Source organism: Apodemus sylvaticus, chromosome 6 (genome assembly GCF_947179515.1).
Source record: "Apodemus sylvaticus chromosome 6, mApoSyl1.1, whole genome shotgun sequence".
NCBI classification, from domain to species: domain Eukaryota; kingdom Metazoa; phylum Chordata; class Mammalia; order Rodentia; family Muridae; genus Apodemus; species Apodemus sylvaticus.
This window is the reverse complement of record NC_067477.1, coordinates 89,524,291-89,550,464: the sequence shown is the minus strand read 5'-3', so window position 1 is coordinate 89,550,464 and position 26,174 is coordinate 89,524,291. Positions and strand designations below refer to the sequence as shown.

At 37.7% G+C, this 26,174-nt stretch overlaps 1 protein-coding gene across 17 annotated transcripts in view; it reads right to left on the bottom strand.

The window, feature by feature from the left end:
* Positions 1-26,174, bottom strand: part of Hdac9 (histone deacetylase 9) — an 858,974-nt gene that overhangs the window by 185,357 nt on the left and 647,443 nt on the right. For all 17 annotated transcript variants that reach the window (XM_052185941.1, XM_052185944.1, XM_052185943.1 and 14 more), the window contains one exon: positions 18,053-18,160. In XM_052185941.1, the coding sequence (XP_052041901.1) occupies positions 18,053-18,160 (108 nt within the window). The remainder of the gene's footprint in view (positions 1-18,052; positions 18,161-26,174) is intronic.

Genomic DNA, 26,174 nt, shown 5'->3' with positions numbered 1-26,174 from the left:
AGGTGGTCAAGGAATGGCAAAAGTTCTACCCATAATCCCAATGTATGTTGAGGAACACAGGGTTCAAAGTCATGAAAATAAGAGCCCAGCAATCACTGATAAGATGACACAGGAGGGACACACTATGTGTGTCCTTCAGCTAGTGCAGAGCCTCCAAAAGAAAAATGCATATTATTAATGCACATGTCAAGAAAAAATTAAGCAAACGCCTCCATAACATTTGTCTTTCTGGTCACTCTTTTTTGTTTTCCAGATTAAAGTGAAGACATGATGGCTGTACGTATTTTATTTTAATTCCTAATCAAATTTTAGATTTTTGGTTATTTTAGATACTAAATTTTTAGGACCAAAAAAAATGCTTTCTGCATAGCATTAACCATAAACTATCCAAATGTTATCCCAGCATTTCATACCAGCTGATTCAGATGTGGTTTTCAGAAGTTCTATTTCAGCACATTGCTGAGAACTTGGTCCTTACCTCCTGATCTTACATAGCATTACTGAAGTATTTCTAGATGCACTAAAATATCAGTGCTCATTGAAAGAGTGGGTATCCAGACCAAGAACAGCTTGGAAAAATTTTGCAGAATGTATTTCCAGGTATCATCCTTGCAATGTTTGGATTATTACCTCCAATGCATTGGTTGAATTGGAGACTGACATGCTGTGCTTGGTGTGGCTGTAATAGATCACTGGACACCACAAGCCCAGCTAAACCAGAGATTATACTGAAACAAATGACTTTCTAACTCACTCTTTAAGTTTGCCATCTTTATAGGTTGTGGGCTTCATTTTTTTCCAGAGAGCTTGATTTGAATATTTAAACCAATGGTGATACGCAGGGATAACTATACTCATCCAGTATGTCTATGAATAAACCACTTGATTATGATTTTTTTTGGGGGGGGGGGAGTGACTCAAAGCGGCCAGTGCTGAAATTATATAATACTATGTCAAAATGGTCCATGTTTTCCTCTTTCATATTATCTTAATCATAAATAACTTTTAAAGAATATCAATGAACTTATTTTGCATACCAATCTTAGATGAAGAAGAGGAACAGAGAGTGAGGGAATGAGGGGAGGAGAGAGAGAAACACACACACACACACACACAGAGAGAGAGAGAGAGAGAGAGAGAGAGAGAGACAGAGACAGAGACAAAGACAGAGAGAGACAGAGAGAGACAGAAGTTTCAGCCTCTTTATTTGAGTAAAGTTGAATAAAGCCCAAAATATGAATCATGATTTTTGTGTAAAGCCTATTATAAGTCACTCGACTTTCTTTCATCTGTGTTCCCATGCAAAACAGCACTTTACTACTGAGATAGTGGTGAGAGATTTCATTCAGTGCCTCACATGATACTAAAGAGAATGACATGGGATTTTACTCTTTTACTTAAGTTAAAAATTCTTCATTGGAAATTTAAATGAAGTCATTCATGCTACAATTGCATGTAAGGCGTTGGACAAGATCATACATAGTTATTGAAGGAAATACTGCTTCCCTCTTGTCAGTCTCCAGTACTTTATTGGGGGGAGTTACATGATCAAAAACCTCCGCAGAGACAGAGAAATACGAAATCCCTCTTCTTTCCTGTCTCACTTCTTCCCACAGTCATATTTACCTTGTAAAAGTAAACAGCATTTGAATCAGGTTCTACTTTTCAGGAGTGACTCAGGCATAGCCATGTGGCTGATGAATTGCTAAGTAATCTACAATCTCAAGTTGACATTTATGATTATGGTACTGCTCATCATATACCTAACACGCCTATATCACTTCCCATAAAAATCCCTGTTCAATACCAACTATGGACCCTGGACTCATCCTGAACTCTATCTTGTTATTAATGCTAATTTCTGCTATGAGATATGGTTTCATGTTGATTATATTGTAGCAGAAGTTTGATTTCTAGTTTTAATTTCTAAAAGTTAAACTCCACCTAGAATAATAAAATAATTTGCATTTTAAAGTTCATAGATATTTAGCATATACAAATCTTTATGAAAAAAAGAGACCTATTGCTGAATAGGAGCATCCTCATACTACCTAGGCCACTGATAAATTTTACACCCAAATTAGTAAATTATAGTCAACCTTCTACTGTTCTTTCACAGAGTTCCCAATAGTTTGGTTATATATTGATACAGTACTTAATTCTAGCTAACTTAGCCTTCAAAAGACTTTCAAAACGAGACAAATTGAGTTTAGAATCAATGTGAAGAATCCACAACCTTTGAAGAAAGAAAAAGTTCACAAAGACTGTCTCAAGCATACTAGAATCTGGAACGTTAAAGGAGGCGGGGCAAGCTGCCAAGAAAACAATGAAGGACATATGGGAATCACATTTGCTTCATTGAGTAAGCTCAAGGGAGCCAGGAAAATAGGAGCCCAACATTAGCAGTTTAACTGGATGGGGCACCCTAAAGCATATGCCCAGATGGCAGCCCTTCTCCCCGAGGAATCCTGAAGGAAGGGGCATGATGACAGCACTGGAAGACAGGGTTAAGGCAGCCTGGCATCTGTGGTCTGTAATGCCCACAGCCTTGAGCCTGGCAACACTGTGGGCTCACAAGGATGAAACACACTCATGAAAACCAGGCTTCTGGTAAGGAGACAAGGCATCTGATGATGCTCATGTTACATGTAATTTAAGTTGAGCCTTTACAAAAATAATAACAATGGATCCACTATGAAGGTCTTGGGAGGGAGGAAGTCACCAGGATGTGGATCTTGGTAAGGCAATAATAACCAACTGAAGGCAATTTGTTTAGTTTATCGATCAGTAGTTGAATCTGACTCATAGCCCAGCAATTCAATTGCTGTTTTCTTTTAAAGATGACTGGTTCTTGGACCACATTAACCAAAACTATCAGGTATTTTTCATCATGTAAATAGAGCTGTATTTTGAAAAACTTCAAGGGGGAAAAAGGAATTAAGGCAAAATAATTTTGTTGGTTTCTTTTTTACAGAACTTTATAAAGAAGGATGAACACATCCTTTTAGGAAAGTGACAAAATATAAGAATAGAGATGACTGAGCCCTGATAAAAGATTACACTGGGTAAATCAGGATAATAGTCAACAAATGTCACAGAATCAGATTTCTGTTAACATCGTATTCAGTCAACAGTCATACTGTTGTTTGGGGTATCATTTAGTTTATACAAACATTTTTGGTAAGTTTAGTGAAATTTCAGTATTGTTATATCTGATACCAAAGCATCCACATGTTTTTCCTTCTGACCATGATTGCTCCTTGCATTTACTTCTCATTGTGTGTGACCACACCCTAGAGGACAAATAACTTCCAACTATTGTAAGTTTGAGCAATTAATTAAAGTTAGACAATGAAGTAAATTTTTTAATTTTTTTAATTCGGTATATTCTTTATTTACATTTCAAATGATTTCCCCTTTTCTGGCTCCCCACTCCTGAAAGTTCCATAAGCCCTCTTCCCTCCTCCTGTTCCCCAATCTACTCCTTCCCACTTCCCTGGCTGGAATTCCCCTATACTGCTGCACTGAGTCTTTCCAGAACCAGGGACCACTCCTTCATTCTTCTTGGACATCATTTGATATGTGGATTATGTCTTGGGTATTCAAAGTTTCTGGGCTAATATCCACTTATCAGTTAGTGCATACCATGATTCATCTTTTGAGACTGGGTTACCTCACTTAGTATGATGTTCTCCAGCTCCATCCATTTGTCCAAGAATTTCATGAATTCATTGTTCCTAATGGCTGAATAGTACTCCACTGTGTATATATACCACATTTTTTTGTATCCATTCCTCCGTTGAGGGATACCTGTGTCCAGCTTCTGGCTATTATAAATAGGGCTGCTATGAACATAGTGGGGCATGTGTCCTTACTGCATGCCGGGGAATCCTCTGGATATATGCCCAGGAGTGGTATAGCAGGGTCCTCCGGAAGTGTCATGCCCAGATTTCTGAGGAACCTCCAGACTGATTTCCAAAGTGGTTGCACCATCTTGTAAACCCACCAGCAGTGGAGGAGTGTTCCTCTTTCTCCACATCCTTGTAATAGTGACTATTCTTAAAGAATATCAAATGAATTTCCAGTTTTCATGTAGTTTATATGTATGTGTTTGAATGTTTGCTTGTATGTGAAATATACCATTACATAAAATTCCAAAGGCTGTAAAATATGTATGGTATGTACTATTCAGATATTGGTATAAAAAATAATTTCTTTGGCAGAAACTAAAATAAAACTGGAACAAACACCTGCAATATATATAAATCAGTAGGTAACAAAGTTAATAATATCAAAATAAATTAAATATTTTAGAACATATATTTATAAGGTATTATGTATTCCATAATTTAAGTATTGAAAAAATATAACAAAGCACAAGAAAGCCTCCTATGTTAATGCTAAATTTGATACTAGATGTGTGTTAAAATTTGTTCCCATCTGAGTTATTTTCCAAGTCTCATTAAGGCTTTTACTAACAGTGTAAAATAGGTGTTAGTGAGAAAACTTCTGCCTGAATGAGGATAATTTGGCCTTTGATTGTCTTCACTAATATACAAGCAAACTGTGAAAACCACAAACTGAAAATTGAAATATTACCTATCAGGAAAGCCAGTGGCTAGGAAGGAAATCTGGAAGGAGCCAGACTGCACAGCCAGATGATAATTTGGAGCAAGGAGTCTGAGTGACAGGCAGACTGGCCATTAAAATCTCCAAGATCTGGTAAATGTCTGCCACTTTGTCAGTTCTCAGAGATGTAAACCGGCCTACAGTGGCTTCCTGAACAACTTGGGAACAAGTTAGAGTACCTTCCACAGGCAGAGGAGAGAAGGGCCTGAGGTTGCTTCTGCTCACAAGATTACCATTGTGAGTGGAGGCTGCTTTTGTTGTCTGGTGTTTTGATAGACACTCAGAAGTAGCCAAGCAGACACTCTCTTAGTAATGTGTTTGTTCTTTCATTTGAGCTGAGGAATCAGAGAGAGGGGGGAGGGAGAGAGAGAGGGAGAGGGAGGGATAGGGAGAGAGAGAAAAAAAATTAAATATATTTACATCCTAATCACTGATATGGGTCCTTTGTGAGTCTGACATGACGAATTTTCAAATGAAAAGAATTTCAGCATTCTTACAAGTATGAATTGGTTTTAAAATCCCATGCCTGATTGGAAGAAAGAGAGATATGCAAGATTTTCAAACACACCAAGGTAATAACAAATCACCGAATAAATAAATAACTGGCTAAAAATATCATTTATAATGACACAAAAACTGTCAAAACTAGACTTGAAACGAACAGCCTTTCTTGCCTTTGTTGGTTTCTTGAAAGACTATGCCTAGCATCTAATCCAATATCACACACATGCAAGGAAGCAAACAGCCGCAAAAGGAAGATGCGACGTCAGCTAGAAACAAGGTATATAGACCAATTTCAAACATTCATAAATCACAACACGCAATGTTCAAGAAGATAGGTATGGTGAAAAAAAGAAAATTTATGAAAGAGAGGGAGCAGTGATGAATCTTAACCATAAACAATATGATGTGAAATGAGAAAAAAAAACTCCTTCAAAGGAAGCTTAGCAGTCAGGAAGCATATGAGAGAAACCAGCAACACAGAACTTAAAGACCAGTGGATAGAATTATCCAAAAAGCAGAGAGGAAAGCACGGCTGAAGACAACAAACAGAGCCTCAGTGTCTAATGGAGCAGCGCGAAATGGTCAGATGACACACACAGGCGCATCAGATACAGAATACAGCAGAAAGTACTCAAAGGAGTGTTAGCTAGAATTTTCCAGTTTTTATCAAAAACAGCAAACCACTGACAAGAAACTCAGCAACCATCTAGCAGAAGAAATGCCACGGAAATCATTCCCAGTCTAAAAATCTCTGAACTATGAAGATAAACGATTTTAAAGATAGATGGTAATAAGGTATTTTTAAAAAAGATCAATAATAAAAATGACAGATGACAACTCTGATTTCTCAAATAAAAAGTAAAATGAAGATAACTGTGCAGTGCATTTGAAGTGTGAAATAACTGTCAATATAAAATTCTAAGCCAAAAGCTAGTATTCAAAGGGAAAAACACACACACACATTTTCTTGTAAATGAGGGAGGACTTTGGCATCAATAGACCTGCAATAAAAAGAATGTGGAAAGAAGCAGTGCAGGTTGAGAAGAAATAGTAGCAGATGTTCAAAGGTCTGGCTCCGCCCTAGTGGACACAAAACGCTGGGGAGATTATATATGTGGGCCAACATCAATGGCTATTTTTATTTATATGTTTATAAATATCTTTACTCTCTTTATCTCTGTTCTCCGGCCCTACTCTCTTCTCTCTGTCCTCTTGTCTTCTATCTCTCCCTCTCCCACCCTCTCCCCATTATAATCCACTATAAAAATGTTAGATTTAGAAATCATTTCAGGAGTATTGATGGAAGTTAATGTGTGTACATACAATTGGGGTAAAACTAAAATATATAATAAAATAATATGATATGTCAGAAGGTAAAGAGAATTATGTCATTATAATTTTTAAAAATATGAAAGTTCAAGTTACAGAAAATAGTTTTTTGACCCTAGAAGAATTAGATTACATGTGAATTTAAAAAGATAGTTTGGAAAGGAATGGCACAGCTAGAAAGATAATGAGTAACATAATTTTAGTCACTTGGTATCTAAGATGTCTTGAGCAAAATAAGATAGCATTTTTAATGCATTAAAATATATAAAATGTAGCTGAAGCAGTGTTAAGAATGAAACATATAGCCCTAAAAAGTCTTTATTGAGAAAAAAAAACCCTCAACATCTACAAACATAGCAACTTCTTCAATTGCTGAAAACCAATTACATGGAACTCAGTGTAAGCAAAAAAAGAAAAAAAAAAGAAAAGAAAATATTGAAGATGTAACAAATAAAATAGAAAAGATGAATAAAAAACCAACAGAGAAGCAGTTGTTGCATAGAAACAATTTATAACATTACCACAATTCGGAAAGAGAACACTAACATTTAGTCTATTGTGAAAAATTTAATCTATTTCAAAAATAGTTACTTTCTCATAAAGTACACATATGCTTAATGTATGACACAGGCCTTTTTCAAGGTAATTCCTCATATAAAATATTCACATATGTTCAAATATTTTTGGAAAGGTATCTTAGTAATAATTATATTCATGAGATAACTACATAGAAATGACTAAATAAACTGGGTAATGTTCATTCAGTAGAGTACTACTATATATAACTACATTGGCATATCACTATAACACCATTCTAGGTAAAGTAAGTCACAGCAAAATTAGGAGTAAATACACACACACACACACACACACACACACACACACACACATGATGTAATTGCCACATAAGTGAAGTTCTACACCAGAAAAGGTAACAGGTGATGATCAGAAGCAAAGCATATTCCCACAGGCCAGGCTAGCAACACACACAGAGGAGTGGATTCTTCCATATCAATCATTAATCAACAAATGTTCCAGATACACGGTCACAGGCAAATTCAATGAAAGTAATTTTCAAATTGTGACTCCCCTTTCCAAGGTGACTCTAGCTTGTGTCAAGTTGCCGAAAACAAACCATCACACATACCATAGGGAGTGCTACTCAATAGGCATTACACTCTGACTAAAAATGTTATCTATTTCCAAAAATATTAATGAATTACCAAACTGCATCTATCTGAAGAAATCTACCTTGAATTGGGGGTGACTGGCTATAGTTAACCATTTTGGTCAGGCTTATGGAGAAATCAAACTGATATTGACTAGGAAGTTTTATCCCTACTTGCTAACATACGTTAAGTCTACACATTTCTATGCACATTGCTGGGAGAGAAAAATAATCAGTGGTCTTAACCAGTTCTGAACCTTGTGAGTTCTAACAACACTAGCCTGACAAGGTATGTCCACTGGTGTAATGCTGCTATGAATGTTATAAACAAAATACCTGCTGATTGCATTTAAAGCCTGCTCCATAGGACGGAACTCTTCTCTGATACCATGGGCCAAAACCCCATGGTAGAATAAAACATAGGCTCTAAGGAAGATCCTAATACATTTATTCTTCTAAATTGGCATAGTATTGTTTTGCCTCTAAAGTATTTATTTTTATACCCTTACATTAGTTCTTCTCTAACTGTCACCAGAGACTTCTTTTTGCAGTAAATGGTGACTATCAGGGCCGACCAAGGTCACGTTCAGAGACTGGAGACTATGTGGTTCTCAGTTCTAAATGGGGCATCTATATCATCCCTGCCTCTCCTCCCCAAAAGTTTAGGGATCATCATGAAAGAGGGCATGGGAAGGTTGTAAAATCCAGAGGTAGGGAAGCTGTGTGGTAAAACAGCCTTTGCTGGACATGAACTCTCCGTCGCAATGACTGCATGCACAAGACCGACATAACAGCAAGTCACATGGAATCTCAGTGTGGATGCAAGGAGAGCTCTTGAAGTTGCACACCGATCTGAAAATCTATCGGCAACTTCGTGCTGAGCGAAAGGCAGGCTTTCCGAGCACGTGGCCCCTGTGGGGCTACCCCATGGCCGTATTATAGGTAGTCAGTTTTCCTGGTCTGTGATTTGTCATACTTTTGAAAAAGTTTTATTTTGATTAATTTATAAGCCATCAATTTCAAATATCAGAGTCATATCTAGTGAATATTTTTCAACTCAAATAAAAGGTTTTATCTTGTGTTTTCTAGAGAGACATCAAAGATAAGAAGCATCACAATTGAACTCCTAAAGTCTATTGGGAAGCAAAGAAAAATATCCCAGAATGAAGGATTCAAATATGAAGAAAAATGGTGAACAGGAAAAATGATAAACATTTGGACAGATCGCATAGTCACAAATTAATTGAACCTCTGAACTAAAACGTAAGTATTATTGGAAATATATCCAGTCATGTAATATTTATTAGGGGTAGATCCAGCTGTGCATTCTGGCACACACACCTTGAATCACCCCAGGAGGGAGGCAGACAGACACAGGTGGATCTCTGTAAGTTGGAAGCTTGATGGGTCAAGATAGTGAGTTCTAGGACACCTGGAGCTATGTAGACAGACTACATCTCAAAAACAAAACAAAAACAAAAACAAAAAACAAAAAAAAAAAAACAAGAGACAGGAGGTGGGGTAGAGATCTAGAATACAATAGTGGGGAAGTTTTAAAGGAAAATCACAGTAAATAATATGCCTGGCAAATACTAGAAAATGTAAGAAAAGTTGATTCTGACAGATGAATTTTATATAGATATTGAAGGCAAAGAGATTTAGTCAAGTAATTATAAAATATAATAAATTTCTAAATGGATATAATAACAGTTTTTATATGAAATAACAGGTTTCAAAATATATAAAATTAATAATATTAGAATAAACATACAGGCCTATCATCTGGAAACTTAAACCTTTTAAGTGGCCACCATAGAATCCTGAAAGGATCATATAATTCTATATGGAACAGTGAAACAAAAGCAATTTCTTAGGTCATGTTAGCCAAACACACTGTCTCATGCCTGGGATTCCTGTACTTAGAGAAGTGAGGAATCCAAGACAAATCCCAAGGTGAAACAAATAAGATCTTGCTAATTTTTAATTCCAGCACATAGAAAGCTGAGGCAGGTGTGTAGCTGTAAGTTCGAGGCCAACTGGAGGTACCTAGTGAGATCCAGCTTAATGTGGATTACAGTAAGAAACACTGTTCCAAAACCCAAACCAAATCAACCAAACAAAAAAAGAGTATGTAGACACATAACTATACAAAAAGTAGACTGAATGCTTAAATATAAAAATCATGTCTTTTAAAGTAAAATAAAAGAGAATATTTTGGTTGGTTCATGGCTTGAAAGTATACTTTAAACCAGGCAGTAAAACAGGAAAAAGGAAACAAACAAATGAAAATCAAAAAACAAAAAACAAAACAGAAATTGTCATTTTAGAATATCTAATTTTCAATAAGACATAAGTCACCAGAAGAAGAAAGTTACTACATGCAAGTATGATAGCATATATGACATTTTCAAATGTTGCTAAAATTGAATTGGAAATATAAAATGGGAGAACGAAATGAAAATTATTTTATATTAAAAGAAACTTGAATGGAAAATAAAGCTTTATCCCATGCATGGGCCTTTGAGTAGACTTAAAACTCTTTTAAGATGGCTTACACACACACACACAGAGAGAGACACACACAGACACATACACATACACACACACTTGACAAGCAAGTATGATACTAAAGATCCAGGAGTGAAAGGCTCTGAGCCTTGTGTGTGCCTTGATGGGGGACCAATTAGTAGATAATTATCTGTTTTCTACATGTTGTCTTTTATTTTTATTTTTATTTTTATTTTTTAAACTATTGCTATTGTTCTTCCATTTCTAAATAGCTCTTTACAGTGTCATTAGTTTTCCTTGTGTATTTTCTCTCTTTATTTTCTTAGTGCTTGTCATAAAGATCACAATTAACACTTTAGCTTTTAACCATCAAGTTTCCACACTATCCTAATTTCCAAAACATTCTAAGGCTTTGTTTCTTTCTTTTAGCTTAGTTTTGTTTTTGTTTCTTATGTAATCCATACTTTATTCTCTCTTGTGCTATTAATCACACAGATTGTGTCTTCATACATCACATACCAGTTATAAACTCAGACTTAGAATATCGTTGTATATATTCATCATTTAAGAGTATCAAATAATGGCCAGGCGGTAGTGGCACATGGTCTTTAATCCAAGAACTCAGGAGGCAGAGGTAGGTGGATCTCTGTGAGTTACAGGCCTCCTGCGACCTGGTAGAGTGAGTTTCAGGACAACTGCACAGAGAAACCTTGTCTTGAAGAAGAAGAAAAAAGAAAAAAGAAAAAGAAGAAAAGTAAAGGAGTATCAAAAATGAACCCATATTGATACCATAATTTGTAATACTTGTAAACTTATTGTCATTTAGTAATTGGGTGGGGGGAAATCAAGTCATTATCTAATGGTTTTTTATTAGATTACTAGAAACTCTCTTTAGGAATTTTTAAAAATAAGGCTTTTTCCTAACAAGAAATTCTCTCAGCTGTTGTACAGCTTCAGCCTTATTTAATTTTTAAAATTTCTCTCTCTCCCTCCCTTGCTCTCTGTCTCTCTGTCTCTCTGTCTCTCTGTCTCTCTCTCTCTCTCTCTCTCTCTCTCTAGCTCTGAATGCAGAATCCAGGATGGCTCCTTCTTTCATCCTCAGCCTGACAGGCTGGCACCAATATGCCGTCATTTTTTGAATGACTATTTTAGTGAAGATAGACCTTAGCTAGTGACTTTTTTTCTCACTACACTTTAAATAAGTGAGCACTGCTTCTGGTCTTCATAGCTTGCCATGAGATGTCAGCCATTAAATGAATCAAGGTTCCTGAGCATGGATGAAGTAACTTTTCCCCTAATTTTCAAGTTTAACTTTGGCTCCCAACAGTTCCATTATGATATAGCTCAGTGCAGATTTCTACTAGATTATACTACTTGCAGTCTACTGAACTTTTCAAGTAAAAGTATGATCAACTCTTAAAAATCAAATTTGGGGAATTCTTGGCCATCATTCTAAAGTCTTTCTGAAATGTTCTTTCATCCATTCTTAGGAGTCCTATCTTGTACACATTGGTATAATTGATCATATCTTATTCTGTTTTTTATAATTCTACATATCTTCATTTCTGTTTTTGAGACTAGACACTTGAAATTTTGCTATATTCATGCTTAAGGTTCTCTGTCTACTTGCTCATATTTTATATTAAGCCCTCTTGGAATTTTTAAATTTTACATTAATATGTTTTTAACCTCATAATCCCTGCTTGGACCTAGGTTTATTTAGGATAATTTTAAAATTAATATTCTTTGTAGAAAATTATGTACTTCACCAATCTTTTTAAATGACTTTGTTTTGTTCTGGGTTTTTCAACATATTTAAAGCATATTTGTCTACTAAATCTGAGAGCTGAGCTACCTTAGGTACACTCACTGCCGCGTCTTTTATTACCTTAAAATTTATTGTTCTTTGCCGGTCTACTTGTTGTTGTTTTGCTGTTGTAAGGAAGACTTTTGGGAGCTTGCTTGGAAGTTCTAGCAGGGGAGTGCAGCTACTCGCATACCCTTGACCAAAGATGGTCTTCCTCATCCAGTGAAGCTCATGCAGCTTCAGGAGGGACAGGGTAGTAGGCGATGAGGGTCAAGGGAGACGGAGGGAACGCAGGCACATGGAGAGCTAAGAGAAGAAAAGGAACACTGGACTAGCCACCCCTGGGGCTGGTGATCAGTGGGTGATGCGTGCTGCAGCCAACTCTTTTCTAAAGGGGAAGGGAGGAGCAGTAGATCTAGGAGAGAGGGAAGGAGGACTGGGAAGAGCAAAGGGAGGAAAGGCCGTACGTGAGATGTATTGTATGAGAGAAGGAAGAATAAACCAGAGGGAAAAAGAAAACTGAACATAGAACAAGTATGATGTCTCTGCGGGTGTTGTTGTTATTTTAGTTGATAATTGTTTTGACTGGCGGCTTTCTGAACGACTTTTATAAAGTCTGCTTTCTATGCTTTATGCAGTACTGGCTTTGGTTTTGTTAGCTTAGTGGCCAGTAAATGCCTTGGCCTTTGGGATGGTCACCATGTGTTCATAAGTGTGTTAGTGTATCTGTTTGGGCAGCTAACCTTGCCCTTCACTTCCTGTTTGAGCAGACTCTCAAAATCAACCCGAATTGAGAGTTTAGGGCCTCTGTAGGTCTTTTCTGAGCTTGAGCACAGCCCTGGGTATACACAGCCATGTCTTGTCATTCCTGTAGCTTGCTGGACTGTCAGGAATCTGGTACCTATTATTTACTATACAGCTGTGCATCCGCTCACGTGAAGCTTCTGGATTGCCTTTTAGTTTTCCAATAAATGCTTTTGAGAGAGAGGGCTTTTATACTGTGCGATTTCTGCGAGATTTTAAACAAGGATGGCCTTTTAGTCTTATAGAGAAGCTCCAGACACAACAAATTAAAGGCATCTCCCTGGCAATCAGATTCTAATGGAACAGCATCTTCATTACACCTGTAATGCCTGCCAAATTCCTGATTTTTACTGAGAATGTGCAAATGTTATGTATTGGAGCTGTAGTAGTCCTGGGAAGGCAAGATGGATGCCAGGTGATTCAAGAGACCACAAAGCTCACTGTTCCCATTGGGATTTAGCCAGTGTGCTTTTAATACAGGTTTCTTGAGTTGATGTAAGTGTTTTGATAATCTCTAGAGTTTTGAATATATTCATCCTGATACATTTTGCCAATTTTGCTATTACCATGGTGGAGGCAAGAATTTACAGGCTTCAAAGTGGTGTTTTTGCTAACGTTAGTTTAGCAAAATTGCTTTGGAATTCCACTTGGCGCTACCTACTAAAATGTATTATGTGGCTAACCTAGAAACTGGACATTCTTGTAATGCATAGTTTTAAAAAGGCAGCATCTTCAGCTGTTCATGCAGTATTGTTCAAAGAGCAAATGTTGGCTATAACAAAAACAGCAAACAGAAGAATGAACTGAATATTTTAGCATACAAAGAAATGCATTAGTACTCTAAAAGTAAGTGAGTCACAGGTTATATCCATATGCACACAGCCTCATAGTGTGATTTAAAGGGGAAGAAAACAAGAGCAGAATGCACAAATATGATTCTATTTTTTTATAAAGCCTAGAATGTTTTAAACTATCAAAAAAGTAAATGAGTAATTTCTTTTAACAATGCAGTAGATGGCTATGCCTGGTTCAGAAAGATGGGGCTGATCTAGCTGGGGGCAGATGTTAGCTTGATCAGTATACTTCCTATGTCCTGAGTCAAATGAAGGAATCATGGATAGCTTGTTATTTTATTGCCATTTGAACATAGATGTGCTCGCTTGTTTTTAAAGAGATTATTTTTACTTTAGGTGTGTGAATGTTTTACCTATATATTTATATGTGCATCATTTGTATCTTTGATTTATGCAGAGGTCCAAAGAGGGTGTGAGAACTCTACTCCAGGGTGAAACTGCAGTTACTGACGGTTGTGAGCTGCTGCTTTGGGGCTGGGAAACCAACCAAGAGCTTCTTCGAGAGAAGCTGCTGGCCTTAACCACTGATCTGTCTCTCTAGCCTTATCGAGTTTTTCAAGTGCATAAAATAATTATAGCAATAAAAAAGAGGACTTAAGCCACTTATTTGTAGTATAGGAAGGCCCTAATGCAATGGTTGGAAGAAAACAGAAAATTCTGCAGTTCAGACTTTACTGTGTGCAGGATCTGAAATGACTGGTTGATGTCTTTAAGGCATTACCCGCCCAGGGGTATTTACATCAAGGGGACTCAGAAAGCAGAGGGCACACCACAAACACACTGACTTTAGTAGTTACTCAGAGAATGATGTTATCATAGTGACATGGCATAGCAATATGTATGCAAGCATGAGAGAGATTTTGTTGTCATTTCTGAATAAGTGGTGCAGGCTACTCAAGCATGTGCAACATTTTCAAGGTCGCATCAAAATAAACCCCTACAGGAATTCTTGAGATAGACTTACTTAATGAGCTTAGCAGGTATTAACTTTAAGAGATATTTCTTCATTCCATGTTTCCTTCCTATAATGCTCTATAAGTTCATTTTACGATACTTATTCTTCTGGTATACCCCAAATTCCAACATTTTCAGAACGTGTGTCCCTTGCTACTGAAAACTAATTTGGAAATCCGTAGATTTAAGAAAGTGTGTGTGTGTGTGTGTGTGTGTGTGTGTGTGTGTCAGAGAGAGACAGAGACAGAGAGACAGAGAGCGGTGTGATGTGTCATGCTAAAAACCCAGAAAGCTTGAAATGTTTCACAGTTTTCTCTCCACTCTGCTGAGCATTTCCATTTCCTACCAATTTACTGCTATAGTTTGCTCCATGAGTTATATTTAAAGTTAATTTGAAGCTTCACTTTTGCTGGATTCATTCTTCTGGTTTATTAGTCTTTCCAGACAAAAAGGACAGAGCATCTCAGAAGTGAGGGTGACAGTCAGTGTTAAGTGCAGCGTCAAGGTTTGGCCCAGGTAACTCTATCCTTTCTCTGTGTGTTCTGGAATAATGTTCTGTCTCTTGCAATCCCTATGCTCTCCCTCCAGCTCATCTCTCAATTTATCTCTTATCTAAACCCCACCATTCTGGCAACAAAGCTAGCTCTCTCTCTCTCTCTCTTTCTCTCCCCCCCCTCTCTCTCTCTCTCTCCCTCCCCCTCCCTCCCTCCCTCCCTCCCTCCCCCTCTCTCTTTTGGTTCCTTTCATTATTAGATATTTTCTTTATTTACATTTCGAATGTTATCCCCTCTGAAAACATCCCATCCCCCCTTCCCTCTGATCACCAACCCACCCACTCCCCCTTCCCTGTCCTAGTATTCCCCTATACTGGGGATAAATTTGTACTATCATACAAGAAGCAATATGAAACTATGTTAGTGGTATGTCATTAGAGTTTAGATTTTCTAGGAAAATGGGTACAACATGAGAGAACTCAATACAGACAGAAAATGACCAAAAAGGTAGGCTTTTAATTCTTTCCTCACCTTTGTTATTCATTACCATGGTATGACTTAACAGTGTGCTAAAGTAAGACTCCCCATTTCCTCCTGGACCAGCATACAGTACACCCATGGGCCATGAACACAATGCCCTTATCCTGCAGGCCCACTAGGCTGGACACTGTCACCTGTGACAGGGAAGCAGAGGGTGCTTCTGGTTGACCAGGGGTTCACAAATGTGATTCTAGCTTATTTGTTTTTTAATTCTCCACTGTGTCTACAAGTCATTTTTGGTTTCTACTTTCCCAATGTGATTTCCCTGTCCCCAAATCAGCAGTTATCAGGGGTTCACTCATGCCTGTCAACAGCAATGGGTGCCGATTATGGTCCTGTCTATCTTGGATTTTCTTTCTTTCCTTTGTTCTTGAAATCAGAAAGATAAATGAACGCCAAAATCGGTGATGTCCGCCCAAGCAAGGTGAGCTTAGGTTTGAAATATGTACTTATTTTGTACACTGAAGGTACATAGCTGAGACTCAAAGCTGATTGTCTCATCTGTGAGCAGCTCAGTGTCAGCGCTGTGGACAACCTGAAACCTCTTCAGACCTGCTTGGTCAGGAAACAAAGCCCAGAGAAGCTGTGAAATCCCACAAAAGGTACGGGAAGGAGATAAGGAACCTGGACCAACAAAGCCGTTTTCCATATCTTTTATACTTTCTTCTAAAACCATGCCTACTGTCTGTGTAACAAGGAGGAGAAAAGGCATCTGTAGGAATTCTTGCTCTTAACATAAACAAAACCATGTTAGTACAGCTGGTGGTCAATGTGTCCGTCCATACAGTGTGTTGACACTTTGTTTGTAACTTGCCATTTGAAACGACTACCTGTTAAAAATGGAATTGTTCGCTTCATTTTTCTTCACTCACAAATCTTGTGTCTTTGGACCAGTCAAGGCTTTCTTGACTATATGAATTCTATTAAGAAGGCTTCTAAATTATCAATTGGAATTTCTCAAACTGAAAGCAATTAGGGATTCTGAATGCTAACATAAAAAAAATCTTTTGACATCAAATGTGGGTATGGAAACAATATAATTATAAATTGTAATATGTAGTAAGGCTATTTATCTTCACTTGCTTCCTTTAGAAAACCAGATTCTCAAATGTTCTTTAAACATGTCAACTTCTCATAACACATGATATCACTCAAATAAGAATAATTATCCCCAAGACAGCAGAGGGGACAGCAAAGCCTGTGCGGATATCTGAATTTTTCTGACCTTTTCATTTATCTTTTGCAAAGATAAAGCCTAAAAATTAACTGCTGTATTAATTAATGGCCTCATTAAGCCCCTAGATGAGCAGTTAATGTTCAGAGGCTAAATCTTGTCAAATTCACACAGACATGTCTTTTAAAAGAACAAAACCCCTTTAATCTACCTCATCCAAAGCTCAGTTCCATAAATTCTGACCCCCTGGGAAAGATGACACCACAGTTTATGATGCTGCCCTACATTTTAAATCACAAGATTCAGCATACATTGAATAAAAATTTCATTTAACACAAAGAAAAATAATCTTATTTAGATTTTAACATAGATTTACAAAACACAAGGTACATATGTTGCTGGTCATAATAGATTTCCCTCAAGTCTTAGAATTGCTAAAAATACCAGATCAATCACCATACCAGATCACATTATGAAGTGTGTGAACTAGTGCATTAAAAAACTGTGTTAGCACCGACAAAGTTTATTGGGGTAGCTACATTCAAGACACACATGGCGGACCTTTAAATAGCACTGTTAAAATACCAAATAAAATGTCAATGTCTGTCAGGTCTCTGGCTTTTATAAATTGTTTAGACTGGAAACGTTGGGGTTTGGACATTGTTCTTTTCATAGGACATAGAAAAGAAGAGACCATAAAAGAAAAGAACAATAAAGCTTAGCTCATTTTTTGAAGTTCTTTCATGGAAAAACATACTCTGGATCATTACTCCCCTAATCAACAATTTCCTTCTTCCTCTCAGTCCTTCCGTTGTTGTCTGGTATTTGACTTCCCCCCCCCCTTTTCTCTCTGGGTGGTATTCTGAGCTTATACATACTACTCAGTAGCCAGAGTTTTCAAGTCACTTCAAAAGAGACCATGTGGATTGCATGGCAGATTTTACACATGCATACACGCATGCACACATTCACATATGTATGCACACATAGAGAACATGGTATTTTTAGCATGGACCATGGTTTTGGTTACCATTTCTATGGTCTTACAAATACACCAATATGATCTGAATACAGAGCATTCTGGAGAAGGCTCTTCAAGCAGGACGGTGACCAACTCTTTACAGAGGAGTTCTGCTGCTCACATGTCAGTGGCCATGTCCTTACCCTCCTCCCTCTGTCTTCTTCCCTGTATTACACGCCCCCTACCCCAGCCATTTCCCAAACAGCAACATCTCTGTTTCAGCCACTTCTCTAGATTTCCCACACTTAATGCAACCCAGACCTCACCTTCAGCTCTCCTGAGGCCACTTTGGAAGCCAGCTCAATGACACAGCCAACAGCCATGCGTGCAGCACCGGACGAGTGCAGCTCATTCCAAATGGTGTCACTGTCCACCTGCGCAAACAAGTCAGCAGGGTCCAAAAAGGAGAGAAAAGGAAAAGAGAAGAGAAGGGTGAGAAGGGGGTGGGGGAGGGGATGAGAAAGAAAAAGCAAATCTGTGAGGAAGGGCTGGCAGGGTAACAGCCGATGTGCAATAACATTAGTCTTCCGCCCTGGCCAGCTGAAAAGGCCTTCTGGACATGACTTTGCTTATACGTTTTTCTCTGCACTGAGTTCTCCAATGGAAACACATTCCTGCCATGCCTCACTGCCATTCCCTGTTTAGATTTCTCATTACAAATAGCATTACATAGGCCAGATCTGGCTTAGGTACAGGCCTGCTAGAAACCAGGCACTGGCAGTAGGTAAGACATAAACCAAGAGCACTTAGTTATACATAAAAATCGGATTTGCAAGTGCTGCAGGGAGAAAATACTGTTCTGACTGCAGGTTTATCGGGAGCCAAAGACAAGTTTTAAGCAGGTACCAGTAGCTGGCCATGAGTAGGAATCAGTAACCACAGCTGAGCCCCAAGAATGGAAGGGCTGTGTAGATCTCACACTTAAGACATAAGCTAGAGTGAACTGTTAGAGGGATTTGGTTCACGATGGAGAGACTTAATTCTTCCAGGATGGGCACTGTTTAGAGCCTAGTTTCAGTGCAAAATGGATTTCTCAAAATTCACAGCTGCTTCTGTCCTCGAGCACCATCATGGAAGAAGCCTGTCCGTGCACTCTTAAAATGTCATTGGTTCTTTTCCACACACACACTACGATCATACAAATTGAGAATATTGAACTGCAGTCATAGTAGTCTTAATTGTGATATATGCTGCTTATTTTATGTATAAAGCATTTTAAAACATTGAAAAATCAGCACCAAATGATGGGCAACTCTGATCCCAGAGTGTGTGAGTCACTGGAAGTATTTAAGAAATGAGATTAAATGTTCATGAACATAAGTATCAAGCCTTTGTAAGTGGGCCAAAAAGAGGATACCCTGTATAAAAACAAAGCTTTTGCTTCAAAAATTCGACTAAATCAAAGGGCTAGTTACATAAAAAATGAAATAAATAAAAATAAGGCATATTTACAAAGCACTAATGGGTTTCCTAAGTAATGTCACTTATATATTCTTTTCTCGTATAATTATTTTTTACTTAAATCATGGAAATTTATCAACAATTTTAATCCAACAAAAACCACAATCATATTGTTCTCAAGGAGTACTGGACACACAGGTATCCAATAGATACTTGAGGTTCTGGCCTCTATCCAAATAGCTGTTTCTCCAAGCTGTCAATGAGGAATAAAAAACCATGAGAACTATATAACTGCATGGACAAACAAATATGCACACAGAAAACAAGGTCATCTAAACTGGAATAGTTGTGAAGAAACAATCTTTTAGGGGAGACACCCTGGTCTTATTTATCAAATGTGGGTTACACCAGTTTATCTCTGCTCCCCAGCTTTCTTATCCATGAAAATATCTTAGACATCATCTGATAGCTCAGAGGTTAAGAGCACATACTGTCCTTCCAGAGGATCCAATTTTGGTCCTGGTAACCACATAGCACACATCCACACAAACACATACAAACAAAGCTGTTGTGGGATGCTTTGGAAGAACCCTGCATGATTTAAAAGCATTCAGCTGAGTTTGGATTCAACCTTTTAGTTACAGCAGCAACATCTGCTGAAGAGCCAAGACCCTACTAGATGAATGAATCTCTAGGAAAAGCAGCATCTTTTACTGAACTTATATAAGCAGATTCATGAGGTGATGGTCTCAGCACAGTATGCTGAAAATTAAATCTTGGGACAGACTTTGTGTTATAAAGTTTAGACTCAGTTTTTATATCACCACATGCTTTCACGTGTTATAGTAAAGACTAGATGAGTGAGATGTTTTTAAATTTAGAAGTCAAACAAAGACATCTTATTACACTGAAAAGTGCCAATATGGTGACTGAAATATCACATTAAAATCCTAAGCACCTTATCTGTTAAATATGAAATATATTCAAACTTTACTCATTTCTATATATTCTTTTTTTGCCACACTACTTGTCATTTTTCTATATTCTTTGTTTACATTCCAAATGATTTCCCCTTTCCCGGATCCCCCCCTCCCCATATGTCCCATAAACCTTCTTCTCTCCATCCCTTCTCCAATCACCTCCCTCCTTTTTCTCTGTCCGAATATTATATTCTTAAGGCAGTTAGATATTTCCTTCTAAAAAGTTAAATATTCCACTGGTTAGAAATATTATCTATTCTCTCAACTGAGAACAATGTTGGACTAGCTATAAGACTAAAAGGACTTAGATTACCACAGATACCACCTGCCTGTTTGCACCTATTCTGCTTCCTGGAAGTATTTTGTATTGATGATAAATACTATGGATCCATACCATTCGTGTTAGTGCATAAAACAGTAGTAGTGACAGCTTGACATCTATTTAGTTAAAATCTGTCTTATACCTAAAATGAGTTATAATTTGGGGGTATTTTTGTAATAAAGATATAACTGTTCTCAAAGCATGATCAGTGGGTTCTTGAAATTTATTACTTATATTTAAAGTTTTGTTAATCTCCAAACACATCCATTTTGTGAATCTATGGAATTTCTTACTCATTCATTTACTTATACTTAAGTATATGGGGCATTTATGTAAGAACTACTTGAACTTATGTTTTATGTATAGTTTATAATTAAGTGGTAAAAGTAAGCTAGCTTCACAGATGTAATCAGATCACTGACTTCTAGACATATGAGTAGGTTTCTTTTACTCAGTGATTTGGTTGTAACACCAAATCACAGGCTGGATAATTTACACAGCACAAATAGATTTACCACAGTTAGTTTTTTGTTGTTGTTGTTTTCCTTGCAGATAGCTTTATGGGATATTCTGCTGCTTAGAAGGTTCCTTACATTGAGAGAAGAACCCATTTTTCTAGTTTCATTTAGTGTTAATAATTTTTAAATGCTTATTAATCATTATTGTGCATTTTGTATTCAACATGAATTTTGAAAGAGTTTTAGGGATACCAAGACTCTATCCCAAAAGTTTTTTCTTAAGTATGAATACATTCCCATGACATTATGTTTCAAACACTGTTTCGTGATCAAATTAACTACCCAACATGTCTCACATGTATTCCCAAATCTTACAAGATCTCCCACAGAATAATTAGAGGCGTTGCTTGAGAACATCTCCACCATTCCTGACGCTAGAATAAATATGCATGCCTACTTCCTGTCTTTCACAAAGGTAGAAAGTATTTGTTCTCCCTTTGTCTCATACTTAATGGAGAAACTGCCAACACTATTGTCCTTTATCAGTGCTAATACCAGAAGTGTCACTGCTACATGGGCACTGTGATTTCAACGACTACAGGGTTGTTTGACAGAAGATGGTTAAGTTCACCACTGATGATGTATAACAGATGTCCAGGTCTATAATGGAAGTGAAAAGAGCAAGATGATTTGAGATGGACACATGTGTAGGGCTAGGATCTGAAATAAATGCAATGTAATAATGACAGAAGCAGAAGTTAGACTGCTTACCACTGTGCAGTCTGGTGCTCCAGCTTGTGGAAGTTGAAACACCATGACAGAGTTTGCAGTGAATGAAATATAATATAGGATATACTAGAAAGCCAAGCAAGAGAGGAAAGAGATTGAAGTAGAGCAGGGAGCCACTTTGGTCGACACATTAGCTACTTAGTATGATTCTTAACAGATTCAAGGTAGATCCTCAAAAAACAGAATCACTTGATCTTTGTAGGTGAATCAAGGGCAGAGAATTGGGAGGTGTTTACTATAATTACTGGCTTTAGCTGTGTGATCTTATTACCCTGGTAATTTTTGCATTGTTGTGTATTGATGACTATGCCCAGCACGTGCTCTAACACTGAGCTATCCCTCAAGCTCTCTATAATTCTCAATGGCAGAAAATGTCTTGGCTAGATGCCGGGGGAACATACCTACCCAGGTTCTAAAAGGAGCGCCTAAAGGCTATTCTATACATGCAGACAAGTGTGGTGTCACTGTGTACTACAGCTAACAGAACAACTCAGAAACCATCCCCTCAGATCCTCTGAAGCATTTACCAAGCTTTCTTTTGCATGTCATTTTAGTACACAGTATGTTTTCACCTTTGACATATTTCCTTGAGTCAGATGTCATGTCAAGGTGTGGTCCAAAACAAACTCTTCCTTCTTTAAACTGCTTTTGGCAGGATATTTTATTACAGCAATAGAGAAAAAAACCCACAAAGACTTTTGCTGAGAAAGGGTAGCACTCTGCTTTGGGTGAGAGTCCTTTGACCTTGAACTGAGAACAAGATGGAGATGCAACAGTAAGGCAGAGAGAAGATTGTAAGGAAAACCATGGCTTAGTAGGTCATAAGAATAATGTCCTTTGTGTTATGGTGACAGAAAAAGTTAAAGTAAAAATTATAATGAGCAAAATATTTACTCTTTCTAAAAGGAGAGGGGATGCTGGTATCAGTTTTTAAGTGCAACCTGAATACAAGGAGAGGCCACCCTTTCTCTGTCTCTCTGGGCCACAAAGCTAACAGCACCCGAAAGGAAAGAATCTCGCCCACTCATCAGCAGTTGTAAGTCAATAAAGGAAAAGGCAAAGAACAGGAGATTGATTGAACTCACTGTGCATGGTTCATGTCTGTCAGTAGCCGAGGCTTTTAAAATAAATAGGAGAATACCATCTATAAGGAATTCTAATAGGAGAAATAAAGGCCAGTAAAGAACTAAACAATTACTTTAAGAAACAGCCACAAACCAGGCATGGTGGTCCTCCCCTTAAATCTTTGAGAAGAGAAGGCAGGAGGACTGGTGTGATTTCAAGGCTACCAAGTAAAACTGAGCCTCAAAATGGGGTGGTTCTGGAGCTCAGCAGTTAAGAGCACTGGCTGATCTTCCAGAGGATCTAGATTCAACTCCCAGCACCCACATGGCAGCTCACAAATGCTTATAAGTCTAGTGTCACAGGGGTTCTAATGTTTTCTTCTAAACTCTCTGCAGCAGAGTCCCAGACATGTGCATATAAAAATAAAATATCCATATATATCATATATCACTATATTACATATTACATATAATAAAAATAAAGTGAGCCTCAAAAAGAAAAAAGGAAAAATATATACATATACACATACATACATACATACATACATAAGCAAACAAAGTCAGACACTTCCTAATACTACACATATCTGAAAGAGTAACATACCCCACTTTCTGCCTGTCAGTTAAGAAAATGTATGTAGAGGCTACAGGGTTGCAGTAAACTTGCCTATGGAGCCTGGAGAGTTTACAAAGCTCATTCCCTCAGTCCTAGCAGAACAGCATCAAGCAACTAAAGAATGGGAATCTAGTATGGATTGTTTATATTTTCAGTAGTATTTTTACATTCCCCATTGCTGAAGTTCTTTGGTTCCTGTTATTTGAAAGTAGAGATGGCACTAGTCATGGTGGTGGTTTTCAGTTAACAGGTATTGAGAACTTATTATGGTCTTTCTACCTATTTTAGCTTGCAAGTTCTCCAGCCATCATTGATGTAATTACTATTATTAAGCAGATTCAAAAATAAAGTACATAGAGGTGATTCCATTACTAAATAGGGAAACTGCAGTGAGGACTCAGGACACTGGATTGCTTAACTGTATTGATCATTATGATGGCAAAAAATAAAACATGACTTATTAAAGCAGATTCTAATCATATTTGCAGAATCTAAAAAATTCCCTAACTGAACACATTCTGTAATATTCATGTATTTTATGTTTAAAATAATTTAACTTTACACTGTCAAGATTACTAAAAAATTTTTTTTGAAAAATCAAATGTTTTTGGCCATTCATCCTGGCATATTTGGTGTTTCCTATATTACTTGTTTATTTTATTTATTTACTTATTTATTTATCTTTGTCAAGATATAGCTGGGATTCTCAGTGAAGGGGATTTTATTCCTTCAGGCTATTTGTTGATTTCTTGAGACATGCTTTTATTACTATGTCTAAGGGGCATTTCTGTTATGGATTCTGATGTAAAGAAGGTGGGGAGGATGTGCAATATCCAAACAGCCACAGGACAGTCCTAATAGAAAATTAATGTTTGTAAACTACCCAAGGCTCTCCAAATAAGTAAAAGAATATTGTCTTGAAGAATCCTAATTGTAAATGTGTGTATGAAGATGATCTAAATGGGATCACCAAAGATCAGGGGACACAAAGCCTCAGCCAGTCACCTCTCATCGTCAAATGAAACATCAGTGCTAGGACATGGGTTACATCAATTCAAACTGTTGGCAAAAAGGGTCCCATGAACAACCCAGCTCTTTCCAGCTAGTGCTCTCTACAAATGGAGAGCCTTATTTCTAAAGAAAATACCTATATAGCTTATCAAATACAGAGAGGTCAAGCTGATTCCTACCTAGAGCCTTCTTCACCTCTATTTACCAGTGTTCGTGGTACTGGAAGGTATTCTGCACAGTGCCAGAAGTAAAAGGTAAATACCAACCCAGCTACAAACCTTTAAATCTACAGGAGGGACCTGCTTGAAAGGCATGCTGGGGCAGTTTTGTGGGAGTGACCAACCAATGTGTGTTTTGACTTAAGGCTTACTCCATGAGATGGAAAACCAAACACAACACTTGGCCACTTGAGAAGGCAGGACTGAGTTTAGATAGGTCAGAGACCAAAATAAAAATGACTGTTCTGCTAAAGAACTACAGCAACAAAATGACTCCTAAGGACACTCTGCTATTCTCATAGATCAGTGCCTTCCTCAGCTATCATCTTCCTGTACAGAGACCCACAACTAGACAAAGTGCAAACACCTTGGAACACTCAGCCCTAAAAGGGATGTCTTCATCTTTCCCCCCAGGGCTCAAGGAACTCTAAGGAAGAGGAGGCAGAAGAAGAGTAAGAATCAGAGGGAATGGAGGATACTGAGGAATCATGGCTTTCTAGATACAATAGGCCTGGGGTACAAATGATGTCACAGAGACAGTGTCAGGGTCTGCATGGGTATCCACCAAATGAGGTCCTAGAGCTGAAAGGGGAAGTGTACCCACACTATATCCCCAATCCCTAACCCACAAGTTGTCTTCAATTGACATCTAATTGCAAAGGAGTCTCACTATATCCCCAATTCCTAATTTAACCCAGAAGTTGTCTTCAATTGACATCTCATTGCAAAGGACTATACAAATCACACTCAGGAAGGCCTCATGCCCCACAGCAGTTGGCCAAAACAAGATGAATCCAGTGGTAGTGTTGGAGTTTCGATGTCTCATGTCTCATAATGCATTCTCTGGGATTTTTTCCTTTTCTTCTCTTGTCCTTTTTTAACCATGCAGATTTTTTGTTTATATATTATAGTTTCAGATTTTGTGGTTTTCTTTGGGAGGGGGTATTTCTGTGAGAGCGAGTGTATGTATCTCTGTATCTGTATGTGCCTCTTATTCATTTTATTGGGCTCTTTTTCTCTACCTGTTTGTTTTGCCCTATTTTGATTTATTTGTCTGTTGCTTGATTGTTTTCTAAAGTACAAATTTGGGTGGGTGGGGAAGTGGGAGGATCTGGGAGGAATTAGGAGAGGGAAAACAATAATCAGAATATAGCACATGGGAAAACACTATCTTTAATTTCAAAAAGAGAATTATATTGGAGGAAAGGTAATAGAGAGCTGTTATAACAAGTAAGAGCTCTTTGGACTACCAGAACTCCCATGCGGAAGGAGGGAACCAACTGCAGTGACAGATTGTCCTCTGATACCCACATGGGTGCCACGCCTGTGTGTCCATCGCCTGCCCCCCAGCACACACAAATAAAGAAATATATATAATAAAAAAGTTAAAGAATCACCAGCTCCAAAGGGCCAGTGCTGCTAAGCTAGAGGAATCCTTCCCTGGCACCCAGAGACATATGAACACTGGCGCTGCTTCCCCCAAAGTGGCAGCTAGAAACTCAAGGTTATCTTTTTCCTCTAGTAAAAGT